The 22,416-nt window shown below is 39.3% G+C and overlaps 1 protein-coding gene across 5 annotated transcripts in view; it reads right to left on the bottom strand.

Annotated features, from left to right (window-relative positions):
• Nucleotides 1-20,019, bottom strand: part of ATG5 (autophagy related 5) — a 74,903-nt gene extending 54,884 nt beyond the window's left edge. For all 5 annotated transcript variants that reach the window (XR_003535974.1, XR_003535976.1, XM_027694033.1 and 2 more), the window contains exons 1-5: nt 19,940-20,019; nt 19,064-19,224; nt 13,787-13,914; nt 7,392-7,470; nt 1,437-1,599 (exon numbers count right to left, since the gene is read on the bottom strand). Coding sequence is in view for 3 of the 5 variants with exons in the window: in XM_027694033.1 (XP_027549834.1) it covers nt 1,437-1,599; nt 7,392-7,470; nt 13,787-13,914; nt 19,064-19,171 (478 nt within the window). In the remaining 2 variants the exon portion in view is untranslated. The remainder of the gene's footprint in view (nt 1-1,436; nt 1,600-7,391; nt 7,471-13,786; nt 13,915-19,063; nt 19,225-19,939) is intronic.
• Between the last annotated feature and the right edge of the window lie 2,397 nt (nt 20,020-22,416).

Here is a 22,416-nt window from a genome sequence, read left to right as displayed (position 1 = left end):
TGGGACAAAGTGACAGAATTTCTTTTTGCAATAAAGCTAATAATTTTTTAAATAGAAACCAAAATTATGTTCACACAGCATTTTGCACCTCAAACTAATCTGCTTGCAAGACAAATACTATTATAACAAAATACTTCTTTTCTACAGCATTATTAAAATTGCATTTTAAATTGCCCTGTAATGACATAAGCTTTAGGGAAATATCTATTTTTATACTGATTCTGCCTTTCACTGGACCAGAACTCTTATTTACTGCTAATTCACAAAAGGGAACATATTATCAGTCAGTTTGCTGACTAGTATTTATACAATACAGAATGTCTCAAGAAGTACTTGGAATTGAACTAGACAAAGTGTAATTTCTTACTTGCTAAGTTTTGCAGGTATGTATGGCCTCCCTCAAATCTCACCACTCAAATGGCAAATTAAGATAACCCCCCAATTTCTAACTCTCACTCAATTAAATAAAAAAATAGAAACCAGAGTTTCTAATAAGCATTCGTCTCCAAAATTATCACAGAAGTGATAATTTCAACTTCCATATGAAAGGCAATGCCACTAAACAACAATGAAAAAAAAAAGAAACCCCCCCCCCACTCACTAAATACACACATTAAACCCAAACTACCTTAGAATCTCCTTGTATAAAGCAAACGCATGATTCAAGTGTTCTTGCATTCAGAGGTTCTCCTGTTTCATTTAATCTTTCTTATACACATATGGGAATATGTTAAATCTAAGCATTTAGTATTTTGTATCAGAACACAGAATAAACACCTTCATGTTTACAGTAAAATGCTACCATCAAATAAATTTACTAGTGATAACAAATGACAGCTTCAGGGGATGACAAAAATGCAATGAAAGTGGCATTAAAACCCATTCTACAGAGCAGTTTCTGAAATACTTACAAAAGCTTTTCAATTTAAAGGACTCTAAGAATCACAACAAGGGAAGATACTACAAACAAAAGAAATTTTATTTTGCACTGCAATACAGCTTCATGCCATCTGTGCAAAATAAGAACACTTTTATAAAATCCTCTAGGAGACAATCTCTTTTCTTTATGGTCCGAGATCGCCAATACTGAGCACTTAACACACCAAGTGTCTCCCAAAAAGTATGTTAAACAATATTTATCTATTTTGATTTTTTCCTAATTCAAATTTCCTAATTTGTTAAAACAGAGTCACAACCCAATCTAGTTCCTTGAATAACTCAAACCACATTTGAATTATCACAAAAATGACGACTTCAGTTAAAAAAAAAAACCAAAAAAACCCAAACACCAAAACTATAAATGGTTTCCATGACATTAGACAAAAATTCTGCAGAACAATGACATTTTGTATCCCTCAGCACAATTCCAATTTGAAAAAAATATTTATTAGCTTGCTAGACTTAAATATAATTAATACTTGATGTGTTGTATTTACCGTTCTGTAACCCCATCCACAGTTGCTTATGATCCTTTTTTTGCATCTCATTGATGACTTGACTTTTGTGTTTTAAAGCATCTGCTTCTTTTATACAAGCCATAAAATGAGCTTCAATCACATCCTTAGAATGGCAGTGTAGAAGATCCTTTTCTGGAAAATTCTACAAAGAGAAATGATAGATCAAGAGAAATAACTGCATCACATACCTTGGATGATGAAGAATAAATGATAATTTAAAACAGGCATATATTTATGCAAAACAAGCATACTGGAATCTTCTACTTTATAGAACAATGTAACAACCATTCACTCTGCTGAAAAGAAACAGTTTGCAGGGAAAATGTTTCAGGAAAAATAAAAGCTGAACAATTTTCTGTAAAACCAGAATTTTAACATGTTTTCAAGCAGATGTTCAATTCTCAGGCAACAAACAGGAGAAAATGGGGGGAAGTAAATGACAAGCATCTAATTCATACTGAATCTCAGAGGTAGTTTATCACCCCTTTCTATGTAGGCCCTTGAAAAATGTTTCCTCCAAGTAGTATCATCTACATATATAAACTACACCATATCTGCCACTTAGAAACATTTTTCCTTAGAGATACTGGAAATCCTTGTCAGCTCCAACTTTACCTAATCCATGTGACTATTGCTAGCTCTTGTGACTTGATTCTATACCCTTTTTATTTAGTTAGGGCTGGTACACTGCATTCAGCATCACAAATGCACAGCTACCATTCCTCAGGTAACTCTTATCCCCTCAGTAAATGACAACTACCTCTCCTAATTAATTTATTAAGGAATTATAGTAGTAAATCTTGTTCAGGTACTAAAAATATTTCTTTGGAAATTAACTGATCAGAAGTCCTGCACTGTAAAGGCATACAGTTGTAGTTGTTCTTCCTCTAATTTTTCTTTTATCATCACTTACTATCACTTGCCATTTTATAATAACATAAATACTCATTACCACAAATCCATTACCTTTAGTTATTACAAGTTTTAAAACCCAGCCTATTTTATTCCCTTCTTATTCATCTTATTTTCACAGTTGCTTATGATCATATTGAACTGAGCAAACCTCAGAGCCAAACCAGAGTGATGGCATCATTAGTACTCCCTTCCATAACAAGGGCTTGCCACATTTTTATACTTTAATTCTCATCCTATTCCACCAGAGGCCTTTTCCTCTTAACCCACTACAAATTAGCTTTTGCGAGGGACTGTCAAAACCATTTTGGAAATATAAGTACGTATAATGGGATATTTTTCAAAAGCCTTTACAACATAGTTAACACGTCGCAGTAGGAGCAATGTAACACTGCAAAAAACCCCATACCTTCACTCCTCCACATAAACCCAGGAAAAATAGTTTAAAATGCTTCAAAATAGAGGAACCCGAAATACCAAAAACCCACTACCAGTAGGCAATGTGAAAGGGAGCTGGGGATTGCCTTACCTGAAGGAAATTCTGAGGACAACAGTGACAGTTCCCTCCTCATTAGGTTATTGAAAAGAGTTGGAAATTAAATAATTGAATTTTACATAGGGATTTCTCCTTATGAACCCAAACTCTGGAAACTGTGGATCAAAAGGATATTCTCCAAAAACAGGGCCATAAAGCAAAGAGAAGACCGTTAGTCTCTTTTCCACTAAAGTTTATGTGGTTTGGCGTTGAAGTAGCAAAGGGAGCGCTGTTGTTACTTAGGACCGATGTATGTTAAGCTGACTAGAAATCTAAGGACAGAGGTAAATCTAGTTTCTCATATGAGAATGGCCAAGTATAAAGACATTAAATAGGACAGAACAATAAGGAAAGTTCTTCTGGGGCAGAACTCACTCCCATTTTATCCTATAAAGCTGAATGTCTCAGCATAATTGGGCCCAAGATTACTAGAAAAACATTACTGGGATTGTTATTTTCAAATTGACATCTGCATAGGCCTGTAAAATACTTTCAGAAGTTCACTTTACTTGCTCAAATAAAAAATGTAATGTCTGGTAACCAATCCAGAAGAAATGAACAGACAGAAATAGCATACTTAAAAGATCAAAAAAGTTCTTTACATGCAAGAATTCAAAATGAGACACTGGCATCTTTCAAAAAAATGGAAGAAACCTAATATACCTAATGCCAAGAAATATAGGAACCTAGAAAATTACTTTTGTAGTTAAAAGCTGACAGTTAAGCTAAGTTTATGAAAACAACAGTTTTGTTACAAGGACTGTTTTGCTACACAGATGTCTAAATATTGAACTGCAGGGTCTTTTTTTGGACATTTCTCTCTTTCTACAAGTAGACATCTTCCTGGTGACTTTTTTCCAATGAATTTCAAATTGCAGGAAATCTCAGTCTCTGGGGATGGGTTCCAGAAATCATACACAGTGTACTGTGCAGAATAACAAGGATATATTTAAAACTGGTCAGAGCTATCTAAGCTAGTGTAAAGAATCTAGCCACAGGTGTAGAACTAGGTGTGGCATGATAAATTTTCCCACTTTCTAAGGAGTAACACTGTGAAAGGCTCAAAAACACTCCTAGAAAGAATCTCAGTGCTGTCTACTCTTTTCTCTGGTAGGAAACCAGTGATACATTTCTGTGCAGTACTGTAAGCAAAAGCTGAAAAACCTAAATATGAAAGTGATAACTTAGAAAAAAACTCCTGCTGCATCTACAAGAAGCATATGAAACAGTTTCATCTATGTGAGACTATCAACAGAAAATACAGCATCCCCACTGATTTATAATTCAGGGCACAGAATAATAAGTTTTATACTTATACACAGATCACGTGTGCTTGTATTTTTATTTTTTTCTAAATTCTCCTTGCCTTCTTTCTACTTGAGGAAACAGTGATCAATTGTACATAACTTTATTCAGTTCCCTGAAGAAAAGGTCAATCGTAAAAAAGCTGATAAGTCACCCCTGGCTCTACAACTAGGAGATTTGCAAAAAGTTTTAAGAGATGACATAAGCAGCTTTAATTCAAGTACTCTTATTGGTTATGTCTTACTCCCTCCATGTTCTGTATCTTTGAAAGAAAAGTTACCAAGGGTTGACTTCAATTTTCTTCAAAATCTCAAAGAGTACTGGTTTTTATTTTCACATACAAGCAGACGCAGGATGAACTGGTCATAAAGAAATAGGTATCATTTGTACAGACAGGAGCACTAAATGACCTCTCACATAAAACGGTTGAACAACCTCACAGGCAATTTCAACAGTCTGGTTTCACAACTCCATTCCACCCATATTTATCTATCAGTTCTAGTTAACAAAACGTCTGTTTATACTGTGACAGTCTAGTTGCATTAGACTACATTTACAGAAAATAGGGCATGAAAAACCACAAGGAATGTATCCAGTGGCAGGGGGAGCATCCATGTATCTGTGTTTAGTTACCATCTATGCTCTTTTCTTTCAAAATGTATACATTTATACTTCTAGCTTCTGCAATATCTCCTAGCAGTTCCACAATTTATCCATATGCTACATGGAAAAGTACTTCCTCTTCACTCCACCCGACCCAATTTTCACCTAAAAAAACCAAGATGATGGCTGTTATATAACGACAGATGCAATCTCTTCTCCTCTACATCAGGTCATGGGTGGAGAGACAGGCACCAGCAGATAAGGGCTTCAGCAGCAGGAGAACGTCAGCCTTTCCCCGGCACACCCAGTTCCCTCTTCTCCAGTAGTACAGCTATTTCCAGAACAGTTCACCACTTCTTATCTACTGCCCAAAATCTGGAGAGTTGGTTGCCACACTGAGAACATGAATAGTGCTCAGCATGCTGCAGAGTAACATGAGATGATTTTAACAGGAAGGGATAGAGTTTCCCTCCTCCTCTAAAGCCACACCTGGGTAAAAAAAGCAACTTCATGATTCTCAGACCTTAGTACGCTGCTCAAACTCATCCTTATGCAACTATTTAATGCAACTGTTTTTCAACTTTACAAGATATAAATGCATGTTATTTTATTGCATACTTGAAGAACAAAATAATAAACTGATTCTTCAAAGCAAAGACTAAGTGTGTTTATTATTTGGTCTGCATACATAACGCGGGAGGACAGTTACAAGCATCTGTCAACTTCCAAACTTCTGCTGAACAGAAATAAACCTTTTTCATGTTTTGAACTTTAAACAAAGAAACCTGATAGGGGGAGTTTGACTTTTTTTTTAAAGCTGAAAAACACTCTTTACAGATGTTTGAGTTATCTGTTGTTGACTGCATGCTTTGGTAGAAGAAAGGAGACAACCATGACAACAGAAGTTAAACCTCAGAAAAATTTAACACTGTTCAATTAAGTCAAATGAAAATTATGACTCTTTGAAGAACAACTACACAGAAATTAAAAAAATAATCTAGGCAGAAATCTCACAGCTAAACTATTCAGCTGTAAGAAACTGTAACACATGGAAACCTTGTCAATATTTTGACATATTTTGATATATTTCAGTTACATTTTGACTTCAGGGATTAAGAGGGGGTTATTAAAATAAACTTTCAGATTACATCAAAATGGGAAGAGAGATTATGCAGGTGCTAACTCCAAGGTATTATATTAGTAAAATACATCAGCTTTTAAAATAACACTGCCTTAGCAGTAAATTATTTCTGCTGATCTTTAATGTACACCTTTGAGAAAAACTTAAAGTAGCTGATCTTTTGGTAAGCAGCAATATAAGGACATTAAAATCAATTTACATTACTGCATGAAATTGAGAAGCTGTGGTGCTGCAACTTACTTCTCTAGATGCCTCTACTTTGCAATGGCAACATCCACACAATGCCACTGTTAATACGCCAGAGCTCTCAGAACGTAACAATTAAATCATGATTTATGAAACTAGATGCCCTACATTTTCTTCAGAACATTCTGGAAGTTTCTTCATCCCAGGTCTCTGACATTTATCAGACAGAAGTGCAGGAATTACAATGGTTTCAAAAAACATCCCTAACTTCAGATTTATTTAGTCAGTTTAAAAATTTCAACATGTAGAAATACATATAATAAGAATGTATGATTTTAGTGTACACTTTCAAAAAGAATAAGACTACAGCTAAAAAAACTTTTCTAACACACCTTGAAGAGAATAATTTTTTGAATGAAAAACAGTAGTTCAACACAACTACTTCCCAGTACATTTTTAATTTCACTCAAATCTCTCGCACACTGAAGTCAAGCCTATTAACCTAGCACTTTCCTTCAGATCAGTTTTCCTACTGTATTGTTTCTTTTACAAGGGAGAAATTAACATTTCAAAACTAAATATCCATGATTTTTAGTTGTACTTTTGAATTCAAAACACACCTAGGATTATTGTCTCAATGCATTTCAGGGTATACAAGAATCCTGCACCAAAGCTCGCCCTGCTCAAGTACCTTTCTGAACAAAGATCAGTAGTGCAATTAAGTCATACCTAATAGTTTTACAATGTACAATCAAAATACTGTCTCTCTTGTGACTAAGCTGCCACAAGAAGAAAGTAATTTCACTCAGTTCTCTAAAAGGGACCAACATGAAGTACAGCAGCATTCCCTGACTTAAAGGTTTTCTACAGTATCTCATATCCATGCTCATATACGCCTAAAAGGATGAGCACTTCTCAATCTTCCCAATCTTCAGTCAACTCCAGATGACAGAATAAAAAACATTATGGAAAGTTCTCTTTTATCTGCTTAATTGTACTGACATTGTCTCATAACTTATCATGAAAAACAATTTTGGATTTTCAAAAAACAGGGTAATTTTCTAAGGTGAATCATGAAAGCACACACAGTCTCATGGAAAACAACTGCAGATTTACAGAAAGCTTTATGCACTTCCTGAAGAATGAACATTCACTTATTTTATAAAATAATTATGAAACCTTTTCCTAGCTTCCAAACTTCGTGCAATCTTGTGCTCACTTATTCTTAACTAAGGGTGTATTTCAGTTTTACCTTGAAATGTACTGTGATGCTCCAAGGAAGGGCTGTATTTGATGCATGGAGATCAAACAGCAAACCAATTGGGTAATGCCTAAAAATGACAAGATATTAATTTAATATAGATGCTGTGAATTTAATTCTACATATAACAGTTAACATACTTGCATTACACACAAAAAAAATATTAGCTGTTTGAATCCCACACTTAGCATTGTTTATTGCTTATTCAGAAAAATTATACAGGCAAGTATAAATGACTGACAGTTTCTGGCAGAATCGAGCTTGGAATTTACATGTTCAATATCTAAACCCATGGTCTCCAAGCTGTGCCCACAAAACACTGCTACTTTTGAAACAACGTTACGTGGCCTACAGCTGCTCTGTGGAACCCTTCAAAACAGAACTTCTAGCTGAAAAGTGTAACAGTGGCAGGAATAGTTGGTCTGACAGAAAAGCCTACATGCTTTCAGATATTTCAATGCCCTGGGTTTATACCACACAGTCCCTTAACATCCTCTCCCCCCTCACATGCCTGATGTCATTGCAGAGAATAAACAGCAAAGTAAAAAAATGACATATCTGTAAAGGGCTGAAAGAGGAAAGATCAATATGAACTCTATATCTTTACTATCAAATTAAAAAGAATGAAAGGGGAAGAAAAAAATAAATTGGAATTTTGTATTTTAGTGGTATTCTAGATTAAAGGAGCAACACCTGGTTTATAGCTTTCTCTCCTTTAAATTCACTGGAAGATACAACACTCAGAGGTATAAGGAATAAATCTCACACACACAAGACTTCTACAGGCACTGGTTAAAAAGCTCTTCCTTCAGTTTTCTCACATGCAGACATGGGCAAGATTTTTGATAATTTTTTTTTTCTTTTAGCATATCAAGCTCCATTCTGTTATCTTTCAAAAATCATAACTAAAAGAGCCTTACTAGCTTTTCATCCCACAAAGAGATAAACACACACTTAAGTGTAAACTCAGTAGCTTCACTGAATTGAATGGGACTGAGCACAGGTCGTAGAATCAAGCACATACATAAGTTTTAAACTCTGGAGAGTAATAACCGAGAGCGTTGCTCTAAAAGCACCTGTGCCAAGCCAGTTTCCTGACCTGTTAAATTCTTACAGCAGTGCTTTAGCACCCTCTGTGGGTGAGCCACCCCAAAGCTAAGACAAATTCACCACAACCCCAAAATAAAATCCAAAAAACTACTACAGTTCCTGAACTTACACGAGAACAAACAATAGAGCGCATATCCAGATTTATCCTGATTCACTGCTAATGCTCAAGTTCTTACCACAAAGACTTTTTACTACTAACTGCCAATCATGTCCCTTAATAGGGATTCAGCAAGAGTTCCATGAAAGAGTGTTCTTCAGACAAGTTAACTAACAAAAATCAGATTTCTTTTGATAATAAGATGAACACAAACTTTCACAAACATGAACAATGACTTCCAGTTACTTTCCATCTATACAACAGAACAGATAACTACAAAAACAAAACAAAACCCCACACCCACACAAAAATCCCTCCATTAGGTCTTGGTCTACCTCTGTATCTTCTACCCAGTATAGACTACATAATGAAGTTCATGTAATCAAGATGTTTTCAGTAAAATCCCTGTGCTTTGCACAGCTGATAGATGCCTGATCAAACAGTGCTTTGAGCTTCAGTCTTCCACTGATTCAAGAATAGGAAGGGTCAGTCATCCATCCAGTTGGTACAAGAGAGACACCTATGCATCCAGGGCTAGAATACAATCCACAGAAAGGGGACAAAAACTCCACTGAAGGCCATGTCCAAGTGCTCAAATAGGATGGAAACAAGCTATAGGGTGTCAACCTCTAGCATCTGCTGAAGAAACCATTCCAGCACATCAGAGTGGCATGTGGCTCAGGCACGGCTCCTGAGAAAGGATGCAGCTCTCCAGGTCTCAAGCTGCCACAAGAGCTTGGGACCTTTCCTGAGGGTTGATGCAAGCAGAGGAAGTGTCCTTGCTTAGAGGAGGTACTTGTTAGTGAAGGAGCTATGTCACCAAATCACAGAGCTGCAGGAGGTCAGTGGGCTGCACACCATCAGGAAAAATAAAGAGATGGCTGGCATCTTCACTGAGACCTTGCAGAGATGAGAACCTGGTGAGGAGGAGAGCTGGCAGTCATTGGAGTGGTCAACGGAGACTCAAAAGATGGGGAAGACCAGAGTCTTGTGACCTCTAGTATTGAGGAATACATTCGGTGCAGGTAGCTTGGTGCGCAGCTGCAGTGCCAGCTGCAGGTTGAGCTCTGGGTGAAGGGAGCCCAAAGCAAAAGGCTGGGAACTGGCACCAACCCCTCGCATGACGAAGGGCATGGGGACCTGTGGCTGCGGCCAGGGTACCAGACACTTGGAGACGCAGCAGGAGTCAATGACCCAGCAGGAAAACCCCAGACTATCACACACATACACCAAGAGGGTATAAAAGCCCAGGGTTTCCTTTGTTTGGAGTACCTCTTCAGAGGCACCCAGCTCAAACTGTTATTCTGTTGTTGGCACCATGATGAAACTATTTTCAGGTTCCAGACGTCTGGGACTGCTTTGGGAAGCCAAGGGTCAAGCCAGTAAGGAAACCTTGTCTGACTGTGCGCACGTGGGGTGTGTCACACAGGACACCCATCAGGTCCCTGGAGATGCCAGCTGCAAAGGGACCTCGGTCCCAGCTCAGGTGGTGCGAGTATGTGACTGCCACACCATCCTGGATGGTCACACAGAAAAGTTTCCTTAACCTCTGGCAAGAGGGCAGGCTCCTTCTCCACCTGCTATCAGTGCCTCAGTGGCAGACAAGCAGATGGAAGTTCTGAGGAAGCATCAGAGCTGTCTGAACAGCACATCCACAGCAAGAGGAAGCAGTGATAGTACTAGGAGACTATCCTACACAGGAGGGAGCTCTCCCCCATCTGCCAATCTCACTTGTTAACCTGCGGAGGTCTGCTGCTTGTTAAGAAGTTGCAGACTAGCAGTTTGTCCTGTGCTTGGATTATTAGTCCTTGCTGTTCACCCACATGGGCACAAATTTTAAGTGCTGCAAGGGAACTCCTGAGTGTATCAAAAGTGACTATACAGCTCTAGAGGCTAGGTGGCATCTCCACACTTCTGCCATAAAAGGACACTGGCTCAGAGAGGTGTGAGTAACTGGACTTGGTTTTTACATACACAGGACATTCTTTGGGGATAAAGGAATGCTGGGGAGAGATGGAATCCACCTAAGTGGGACAAAAGTATCTTTGCCTTCAGGTTGGCCAGTCTGGTGAGGAGAGCTTTGGACCACAAACAACAGGAGTGTGAATAAAAACCCACAGATAAACAGAAATTAATGGACACAGATTGAAAATAAGTGATGAAAAGTGACAGCTACAAGGGAGATGTCAAAGTGATAAAAGAAGGTAGAAGAGAGCCTACCACAATTGTGTCTACATAAGTGCACACAAGTTGGTAAACAAGCAGGAGAAACTAGAGTTCCACATGCAGCAACATAACTGTGATAGTGCTGGTCTGCCTGAGATAGAGTGAGACAGCTTGCACAACTGGAATACTGTTGTGAAAGGACTGACGTAAACTGCTTAGTAAAGACGTGCAGGGCAGATGAGGACAGAGGGCTGTCTTCCATGTGAGGGAGCAGCTTAGATGGATGAAACTTAATGGGACAGACAACAGGTTGGTTGAGTTCTTGTGGTTCAGGATCAGAGGAAGTACTAGTCAGGGCAACAGATCGTGCAATCCAGGTAAGGAAATAGAAGTCTTCTTTAAAAAACTCAAGAAGTTCTGCATCACAGACCCTGTTTCATGCCAATCTCTGACATCTAGACAGTGGGACACAAGCAGTCAAGATGGATGGACCAGACATGACCCACAGCTGAATCTGTTACTTATTAACAAGACAAAAGAGTTTTGGATATGATAATCAGTGGCAGCTTTAGCTGTAATGACCGTGAAATGGCAGAGTTAAAAATCCTGGAGAAATGACAATAAGCAGAATACAGGCTTTGGACTTATTTTTGTCATTTCCTCCTGGTGCCTCTGCACAGTTCAGGCTCAGCAACATCAGATGCATCACTGGACAAAGCTTTCAGGCCTTCACCTGCAGCCAGATCTGAATCTACGCTGGAACCTTCCTCCTGTTGCCAGAACTCATAAGCTTCCTGCTCTTCCATGTCTTCGGAGACTGCTTTTAATCCAATAACCACAGATTTTGCCTGTATTTCCTTCAGTGTAATTGTAGGTTTAGGCTCCTGTAGCTGCAGGGTCTCTGAGATTTGATCTATTTCCTTTTGTAGTCACTAATGCTGCACAGTCTGGTAACCTCTTCCTGCAGCCCTTTACCCTGGGCTCCTTTACCCAGAGCCTCCCCCCCAGTACACACACCTTCTGCAGGCAAAGAGACCATCTTCCCTGTCCCAACAATCTCAGTGGGAAGCCCCAGGCCCCTGTAACTCCAGACCTGGAGAGCTTCCTCCTCCTTCAGGAACTTGGCCCATGCGCTGCAGCCCATGAAGTTGAAACTATGTTTCAGACTTCCACCAAAAATCTCACTGGAAAAGAGAAGAGCTGCAGCTGAACAGAGATACACTTCCTCCCAACCAGGTATGAAACTGCACTGACTGCAAGCAACATGACCTCACAATAAAAAGTAAATAATTAAAATAAGCAAGATTATTAACAAGTTCTATTTGATTATGAATGCAAAAGTCATAGCTAAAAATATTAAACATTAATGCTCACTATTCTTTCTCTACAAACTACTAGCTCAATCTAATTCTCAGTTCTGGTATTTGGGTCTTCCCTGGAAGAAGCTTCAGCTATATATGGAATTACCATTCTCCTAAAATAATGGTTTGCAGATAGCATTTTCCTTAGAAATGCAATTCCACTGAAATCAACGCTGTTCCTGGCTGAGCTTTTCTCAAAGATCAGAGCCTTAATTAGCAGATAGATCATCATTACACTATTCATTTCCATTTCAGTGTTCAGTGAGTTTACTAACTCATCACTTAATTTTAGAATTATAATTTATATTTTACTCTATATTCTACATTTTTTTTAATTCTAGTTTAATCATAATGGTATTTGAAAACTTATAGAAAATACAGTTGTATTTTTGATTGATATAAAAAGCCTCTCTTTCATTTCTTGTTACAATTTCAGTGAAAACTTACAGTTTCCTCCCATTATCTATCTGAGATTATGAACAAACCAGGAAAAGCTTGGTACCTTGCTGTTTATTTAGATAGTATCCACAACTCAAAGTCACTGTGGCACACAAGAAATTCTTGTTAAATCCCAGATAATTTAAATAGATGTCTAAAACTGGTTTTGCCAGACAGTTATGAAAAAGTTAAAAAAGGCAGTTTTTATACTTTTTTCTATTTACATATTTTCAAGGCTTACACTAAGGTTGGTCTCAAAGAAACAAAAGACTAGAAGAGATCTACTATATCACCAAGTCTACAGGGACTCCACGATGTAATGCTTGTCATAAGACAATCTAGGTTCAAGAAGATAAAAAACGTCACTGGTAGTTTTCTTTCCTGTTATGATACAGGAAATAAAAAGAGATAAAAATCTCTTCAGCATTCAAAATACTAAATACCTTCTGGAGAGCTGATGCTATCTATATAGAGATAGCAAACACTGCAGCTCTCAAAGTATTTTCTTTAAAACTCTTTAACGGCAGAAGAAGAAACAATATCTGATGAACGGTGTTTACCAAATTAATTAAATGAAACAATGTCAGTCTGATTCCCTAACCTCTCACAAAAAAAAACCCCATAACCCCAAAACCCCAAAATAAGATAGTTTTAATAGACTTTATGACAGAACAAAAATAAAGTTGAACTAATTGAATTCAACAAAAGATTGTAGATCAGTATTAGATTGTTTTACAGTGCAAACACATATCACACCAGTGAAAACTGTAACATGTTTTATTATCTTTAAGCATGTAAGCTATTTGCACTCAGATTCCAGAAATAAACTACTCCCTATCTGTGTCATTAGGCATATTTTAAGAAGGTGGAATAAGTTAAGGCAAGATTTATTTGGCGATTCTCCTGCAAGAAACGGCAAAGCCAAAACCACAGGCATTTCATGTTACACTAACAACTAGAACAAAAACAGTAAGCACAGAACAACCTCTGCCTTTAACACATTGTTTTTTATTCTGCCTGTATTTTTACTATATGTATAAAATTAAATCTTCTTTTGTTTTTCCCAAACAACATGCTTTTCTTACTCTCCTCCTCTTTTGCCATCTTTGAAACCCAACGGAGTGACTAGTTCAGGAGAAGTACTGATAATGTGCTGAACCTGGGAACTCATTACATGACAAACTGCGTAAAGGTACAAAGTTAAATAAACTCACCATTTCAGTGGTGTACCTTCATATTCAAACCATATTTCACTAACTTCCTCTTGTCTCATAACTTTCTGAAAGTGTTTCTTCACTTTGTCTGTTACCAATGTCAAGTAGCTTATCCTTGGCAAAAGCAACTGAAAAAAAATTATAGAAGCCTTGAGTATATATTAAATATACTAAATTAATAAAAATTTGTAACAAGTAGGCATTTTCATAACAAAAATTCAGTCAGCATTCTCTTTTTCCCTTTTTCAAGGTAAAATGTCTTTTAGACATTTAAACATCTTTAGTTTACTTATTAATGGTCAATGAAAGGCTATAAAATTATGTACTCAGAAGATGAAGAATATCAGTATCCAACACACTAACACAAAAAATTGTAAAAAATTTAATAGCAAAAAATAGTATAAAATTAAGTTCTTGATTCTTTCAATGGGGTAGGAGGAAGAAGAGTGGAATTCAATTTCCATTTTTCTGTATTTAAGCAGGCTAAATAATGAAGTCTTAAACCTTTTTCATATGAACACATAAGAAGAGATTCTAACTTCTTACTGTATAGAATGAGCAACTGTGTATCTGCTATGACTTCAAAAGGAAATTCAAATACAAGAAAGAAAAAAAAGATTGAAAACTAGCTGCTTAAGGGTTTGATTTCCAAGTGTTTTATACTTAATAGCTGGCAATTTCCATTTTCTTTGCACTGGGTTTGCCAATTTGACATATTAGTCAAGGCTACTATGATTCTTCCACTATTTAACCTTTGCCCTGCAACTAAAATCAGAAAGAAAACTGTAAATATTTTATCGGTTGAAACAAGACACCTTCTTACAGCATTCTCATATACTATCTTTTTTCTCAAGTGTACCATTATACACTATTTAAATCAGAATGCTATGCTATTTTTATTTGCAACCTCCTCCCCTCTCTGTTTTTTAAAAATCTCATGCCTAATAGAGTGGTTAAGCAGACTGCATCAATCAGTGCTCTAACTGATGACTGTGTGGCACATTTACTTTAGATAAATCAGTCTGTAAGCATTAACAAACAATGCATTTCAGTGTCCGAATGAGAAAAGATTAATCTCCCTGTAAAATAGCCATTAGCTTTAGAACAGACATTTTAAATCAATAGTATTCATCCTGTAAAGTTTTGCTTCATAATTATTAATAAAAATAGATAGACCTAAGGAACACATAAATTATATTTTGCAGATTTAGAGAAACATTTGTTTTCCAGTGTTCCTCATAAGCAGTGTTGCTTCCTAAAGTATTTTCTTTATAGTATATGAATAATGCTAGACCTAAGTGAATGTCTGTGGTACCCACATCCCAAACCATATAAGGATATATTTGCCTGATGGAAAATTTGATCTCTGCTGCAACGTTCTTCCAGAATTTCTCCAACAGTTAGATCACACTTTAATATATAAGTTATATAATATTTTGGCCATGATATTATAATTTATAAATATCAGATTCATAAAGAAGTATGGAGAGTAAATCAAGTTCTTATAAGAAGAGAACTGATTGTTTTTTTAGATAATGCTACATTAGGTTACATCTGTGATACACCTAAATTTTATGATTATATAAAACTACATAAGATCAAGTCTCACCACCATCTCAGTCACCATGTCAGTTAACACTCAATCTTGTACGTTGTAGAAGGTTTTCTTTATCCAGCTTTGCTTTTAATACCATCATCGTATTGTTTCTCCCTTGTTTCATAGGAGTCTAATTCAGCAAGGTAATCAAAACACAGACTTCATTTTTAAAAGGTAAATAAACTCAATAAATTCAATGGAGTCATGTACACACTCAAGTGAGAATTGTTTGGTACTTCAATGACTTGAACAACAATATAATCTTATCCTTTATTAATGTATTCCACATATCCACTGATTGTTCCTGAGAGAATAAAGTCCAGGCTATTCCAATCATATTTTTGGTAATAATTTTGTATTATTTCCGTGTGATATTTACAATTAAATTAATGCTGGTGTATTCTGATGAGACTTATTTGGACTGTTACAAAAGCCAATTTTCAGCATGCTGCACGTGGCACAGCCATGCTGGAATAGATAAATATATTAAAGCATTATTTATTGCAACAGTGTTTGACATAACCATTTAAACTGTGTAACTTCCTCTGTAAAATATTTTACTTCAGTTTGTAGTGTGAAAGAACAATGCAGTTTTGATTTCAACACAATTAGAGATCACAGACAGTAGCCAAATAGCATTTAGCTGAATTTAACAGAATGTGGCCAGCACTCCCAAAAGGCCTCTCTGAAGGACAAAACCCAACAGTTGATCAGATTAACGGGGACTGAGCATTTGTAGAACCCACTGAACTCTTTTTTTGGTCTTCCCATCTCTTTTACCTTCTTACAGTCTTCCCCTTCCATGGGAAAAATGGAAGGATCCAATTCTATCACTTTTCTAGCTTTAATTATCTTAAGAGATTTACAAGTATACTAAATGTGTTGAGATCTTTAAAAGCATAGTTTAAAAACATGTTCATTTTGTTACCTTTTAATATCCCTTCTCTCTCCCTGAAACAACATCTCAGCCTTGGCCATATTGATCAACATAACTGGTCTACTCTGGCCTCCAATCGGGAGGTCTGGAGACACACTATCTATAATGCTGCTGATGCCTTTGAGAAAGCACGCAGGATCACTCTCGAGGAGAAAAGACAACGCAGAAAGAATCGTGCCCTGCAGAATATACCACCTAAGGAGTCTTTCTGCTGTGCCTTTTGCAACCAGTCGTGCCTATTTCGTATTGGCCTTTTTAGCCACCAACGCGCTTGCAACAAACGTGGGTAGTGCCCTTCCCAAATCTTCGTTCGCGAAGCCTAGCCATGATGAATATCCCTTCTCCACCAGCAGAAAGATAACAAATAAGATTAGAAGTTCTCCTCATTAAATTAAAAAACCAAAAGTAAATCTCCAAATACATTAGCAGGCAGAATAAATCCTAGTAGGCTAGAACATGCCATCCCTAAAATTACACAAACAGCAACAACACCTTCCTTTTGCATATTGTATATTGCTACAGTATCTAGTCACAATAACGAGGAATGTTTTCTTATGAACTGGGAGGTTAAATGAAATACAAGGAATTCCTAATGCCTAAGTACATGTTTGCAATATATCATTGTGTAAAAAGAGCACCTCTCCAGATATCTCCACAGGTTTTATTGTAAAGGAAAACAGTATTTTACGTGCAAAAGCCTGTAAAACAGAAAAATCACAGATTTAACAGGAACTGGAATGGTCTGATCACCAAAGTGTCCAGGAAGATGAAACAAAGCATTCTAACATGGAATGGCTTCATGTTGCTCACTCTTACAGACACCTTAACAAAACACTTCTGACATCGACGAAGCTAAAAGAGTGGCCCTGTTAAAGACTAGACCCTTCAGCAGAATATCATTTTAAAACTGTCTTATGCTGTAATTTTGTTCCTTATACACTCAGCCAATGAGTGCTCTGCTTCCTGTATACATTTTCTTTCTAACTGTTGTTTGCACAAAGAGGTAAACAGTATATAATTTTAAAATAAAATTCATAACAACTTTAGGACAAGGGAAAAATCAGATAGATCAGCAACAAAAAGTAGTTCAACCTAACTATCCCTAAATATGCTTCGACTCAAAACAAGCATCTGTAGGAAACACTCCAAAGAAAATCAAAATATCCATTTCCAGTGTAACTCTGCAGGAACCTACCTGATTTGACTATAGCAACAGGACAGTGTTTTACCAGAGCTGCCTAGTCTTTATGTGATTACTCTTTCCAAAAGACAGACAAGTTAATTTTAATTTACTTCTCCAACCCCCATGCAGTGTCATAAGGTGATGCACATATGCATCACTCCTTGGTCCCTTCAAGAAGCACGGCTATACAATTAGCTCCAACATGACCTGAAAAATGAAGAAACTAAAATTTTAGAATTGTCATGTGTGAGTAATCATATTTTGCAGAAATAAAGAATTAAGCATTGAGAATTTTTGTGCACAGTTTAAGCAGAGTAAATAAAAGAAACCCTACCAGCTTAAAACTATCTCCTTGGCCTAGAAAGATGGCCACATCATGAAGATAATGTGGTTTCAGGGTTTCCATGCTAATGTTAAACAGATTGAGATTGTACATCTCTATATTTAAACTCATATCTTTCAAGTAACTCCTACACAATGTAGGCACACATATTTTAACTCACATATATATAATTTAAAGTGTGAGACTTCTAGGTAGCTCAGAAGTAAAGTAGCTAGTTATGATGTAAAAGTGTTTATCTTTTACCAGTGGTAAAACTAAAATATAGAAAGATGAGGACTATTATCACGGAACAAAAAGCAATTATGGTTTATTACATTTCAAAACCTCACTAAATACACATTTCTGATTCAGTAAATCAGAAACTGATGACACAAAGATGCTGTTGAACACAGAAAAAAAGTTCTACTCAGTGTATAATGAGACTCAAGAAATTCAGAATCACATAAAAACTAGTAATTCAGGATATTCCTTCCATGCACTTGTTACATTTCAAATTTAAGTTTCACTGAATCAGCTAACATTCTCTATGAATCAAATGTCTATTAGGTGTTGAAAGAATGAAAACTGATGAGTACACTATAAATAAATACCACGTGACTACAGAAGGCACTTCCAGCTTACAATTCAAATACATCCATCATCCTCATTTTTATCATCAGCTAGCAATCCAGTTCAGGCACTGTTCTGTTAAATCATTCTACTTGCTTTTCTTACTGTTGAGGTAGATCTCTCATGACTGCTGGCATTTAAAGAAAAGAAAATAAGAAGTCATCCATGAGCAGAAATACTGGAACCAGTGGTCATTACGAGTTTGTGTTATGCAGGCGACCGATCTTAGTGTTTAGGATTTCATAAAGCTCTGACTGAGCATTCTCATATTAAGATAACATAAAAGTTCTCTCCCTTATGGCCACTATCCAAGAACACACAAACTCATGTAGAGCCTCCTTCTTTTACCTTATCACTTGACTTTTTCATAATTTTTTTAAAAGATCTTAATAACCTGCGGTAAGTTTCCCTCATTAGTGAAACAAGATTGAAGTTTTCAATCTGCTGTGAAAAGAAACAAATCACACAGCATGGTTATATGTTTACTTTCAGAAGGTACCAGGAATACGAAGAAAAACATTGTGTTTTTTCATTACACACAATGAGAATGAAGGAAACAAACATAACCATGGCATTAGACTATTTGTGACTACCTTTGTCATACTCACATAGTAAGGTTCAGCTTCCCTCTCAGTTATCTCATCCTGATACAAAGTGAAACAGGTCGGTATTCGCCCAAACCACACATCTCTAAGTACATCTTTGTCATCTGTCATTCTTCCAATGGACAGTGAAGCACATGTAGACCAGTTTGTTTCTTCAGCTAAAACTGTAACCCATTTCCCCCCCCAAAAAAAACAAGTCAGCACGACTGTGAATAAAAAACAATCTTGTTAAAGGCTCCTCCATAACTACGCTCCTGCAAGCGTGATCAACGCTGTCACCGGGGCATTAAATGCATCACTTGGTACAAAGAACGGGATGAAGTAAGTTCCCAACTAGAGACACATGGTGGATAAGGAGTAAATTAGCATTTCCTAACGCTGCATCACACCCCAGACGCAGAGCCAAAGGGACCTTTCCCGTTATCGCCCCGCAGTGACCCCGCAGCTCCCGCACCCGCCGAGGCCCCGGTGTCCCGGGCAGCCGGCAGAGCCCGTATCCGCAGACAGGGCGGGAACACCGACACGAGCCCGGCCTCCCGCCGCCGGGGAAGGGATCGGGACTGGCCCGGGGGTCACCGAGGCCGCAAGACGGGCCCCAGCGCCGCCCGAGCCCCGGGGCCGCCCCGACAGCAATTCAGGGGACGGTCCGGCCGGGCCCCGCAGGGTCTGTCGGTCGGTCTGTCTGTCCGCCTGCCTCCCTCCCTCCCTCCCTCCCTGCCGGCGGCCGCCCGAGGTGAATCAGCGGTGCTCCCGCCCTGCGGGGCCGGACCGGGGAGCGCCGCGGCGACAGCGCCGGGCGTGCTGTCCCCGGGCAGCGGCAGGGCCCGAGGGCAGTCGCGGGCGGGGCCGGGGGGCGCCGTGTGTGGGCGCGGCCGTTACCTCTGTCGCGACCGGCGACACCCGCTCGCCCGCGCGCGGGGCAGGAACCGATCTGCGGCCACGCCCCCGCCGCGACCACGCCCTCATGCGCATGCGCCGCCCGCCGCGCGGCTCCCGCCCGGCTCGCGGCCCCGCCCCCGCCAGCGCCAGAAGCCGGAAGCGGCGGGGTGGGGAGGGCGGGCCCGGCGGGAAGGTACGTCCCGGGATCCATCCTGGAGTCGGTCCTGGAGTCGGTCTCCCGCCGCCCCCAGTGTGCTGGTGATGCTGCAGCGGCAGCGCCGAAGACGGGAGGTCCCGCTTCTGAGGCGGCGGCGATGGGGTCGCTCAGTCGATAAGCCGCGCGTCTGAGGATTTTGAGCACTTGATCTCTCTGCTCTCTCTTACCCAATTGTTATCTTCTCCTGTTTTTCCAGGGAAGTGGTCACAACACCAAGCCTGACAGAGCTCATGAAGCGTTTGGACAAGGCCCTCAGGCGCAGGTTGTGATCCTTGAGGCTGTGCTGTGCAGGGCCAGGAGCTGGACTTCACGATCCTTGTGGGTCCCTTCCAACTCGGGATATTGTGTTATTCTTTGTGTAGTAGATCTTATCCACCCTGATAGATGGACCAAGTCCAGGGGAGGGCCACGAAGTTGATTAAGAGGACTGGAGCACCTACCCTATGAAGACAGGCTGAGAAAGTTGGGGCTGTTCAGCCTGGAGAAGAGAAGGTTGTGTGGAGACTCCATAGCGACCTTCCAGTATCTGAAGGGGGCCTGCAGGGAAGCTGGAGAGGGACTCTTTGGCAGCAACTGTAGTGATAGGACAAGGAGTAATGGGTACAAACTGGAAGAGGGGAAATTTAGGTTAGATATTAGAAAGAAATGCTTTACTGCGAGGATGGTGAGACATTGGAACAGGTTGCCCAGGGAGGTTGTGGATGCCCCAACCCTGGAGGTGTTCAAGGCCAGGTTGGATAAGGCCTTGAGCAACCTGGTCCAGTGGGAGGTGTCCCTGCCCATGGCAGGGAGCTGGGGACTAGGTGATCTTTAAGGTCCTTTCCAACCCTTAATGTTCTGTGATTCTGTGATTTTATAGCACAGTTGCAGGAGGATGAGGAGTACCTGCTGCCACCAGTGACATCTGTTACATACCAAAGCATCATTCTGGAATGGTTTTTATTGGCACAGTAGGGCCAAGTTCACAGTGAATTCCACCTCTGCATTTTAAAGGATATCTCCCACAATTCTGTCACTCAGCAAATCCCCATCTCCATGTCCTACAGCTGTAGGAGTGCACAGGAAGGACACAACTTTTCAGGTGGGAGGGAACGTCGCAAGTCCAAGGAAGATATGGATCCTAGTGTGCCACACACTAGCAGTAGTCGAAGCTGGGCTGTTCCATGTCAAAACGCACAACTGCAGCAATAGTTATTACAGCGGGTGTTTGGCCCGTTTGGAGGAGAGCTGATACACTGTGGGTTTACCTGGTAGGGTGGCACACGCTGCAGTTTCAGTAGTGCCGTGTTCTGGCCATGCCGCCTTGTGGCCACCAGATGTCACGCAGTGGCCACTGCTGCTGAAGGAGTCTTAGGAACTGACTGCAGTTATTACTGACTTTTCGTGGGGTTCACATAAAGACTCGGATTTTATTAAATTTGTGTGTTGCTGACCCAACAGTATGACTTGTGTAACTCTAGTATTTTTTTCGGTCATCTGAAAGATTAGAAAAGTCTGAAGAGCTTGGGGTTTTTTCCCCCCAAGTTTAAATACGTTTGTCATGATGACCTATTTTTTATAAAACATAATATTCTGAACATGAGGCCCTAATATAAAATGATCCTTTTTTTTAGTGCTCTATAAGCAAAAAGTTAAGGTGTGGCAGTTTTGTGCCTGGGGACAGTGCCTGTGAAGCTCTCCTTACCTTTTCTCCGAGAGTTTTTGTGACATTAATTAAAGAAGCAGATAAACTGCTGTAAACAGGGAGTATATGTAATATTAGGTATGGTCTACCCAAAGCACAGGGAAAGGAGACACACAGCACATGTGACACTGCAAGGGCTTTAGGCTCTGAAGGGACCAGTTCCCTTACGCTCCTAAATATAAGCAACCGACAGTCGCCTTCGGTACATGTATTGGGCATGATAGTGAAGGGGAGAGGCTCCTCCAGAAGTATTGCCTGTGCACTCACCACAGTTTTAACTAGTGTGGATGGTGTGGAAATGACTGGAATGGCAGGAGATCTGCACAGAGCTGATCCCACAATTATAGAGGCATCCAGCCCACAAGCACTGCACACTGCTAAAGGCTTCTCCGTGTGTTTCTGCAAGGAATCCCCTGATGCTGTCCCAGCTATGCTGAAACCTGTTACATGAGGATGCATTGACCGGTGGGAGCTGCTGTGGGATGCCAGCACCACTGGAAGAAAACAAAAAACCCCAAACCAAAACCCAAGATTTTTACAAAGATTTTTCCTGGTTACAGGATTTACAAACTTTCA

Source organism: Neopelma chrysocephalum, unplaced genomic scaffold (assembly GCF_003984885.1).
Source record: "Neopelma chrysocephalum unplaced genomic scaffold, ASM398488v2 Primary Assembly neopelma1_23, whole genome shotgun sequence".
In the NCBI taxonomy this organism is placed as follows: domain Eukaryota; kingdom Metazoa; phylum Chordata; class Aves; order Passeriformes; family Pipridae; genus Neopelma; species Neopelma chrysocephalum.
The sequence above is the reverse complement of the archived record's forward strand: the minus strand, read 5'-3'. Positions and strand labels throughout refer to the sequence as shown.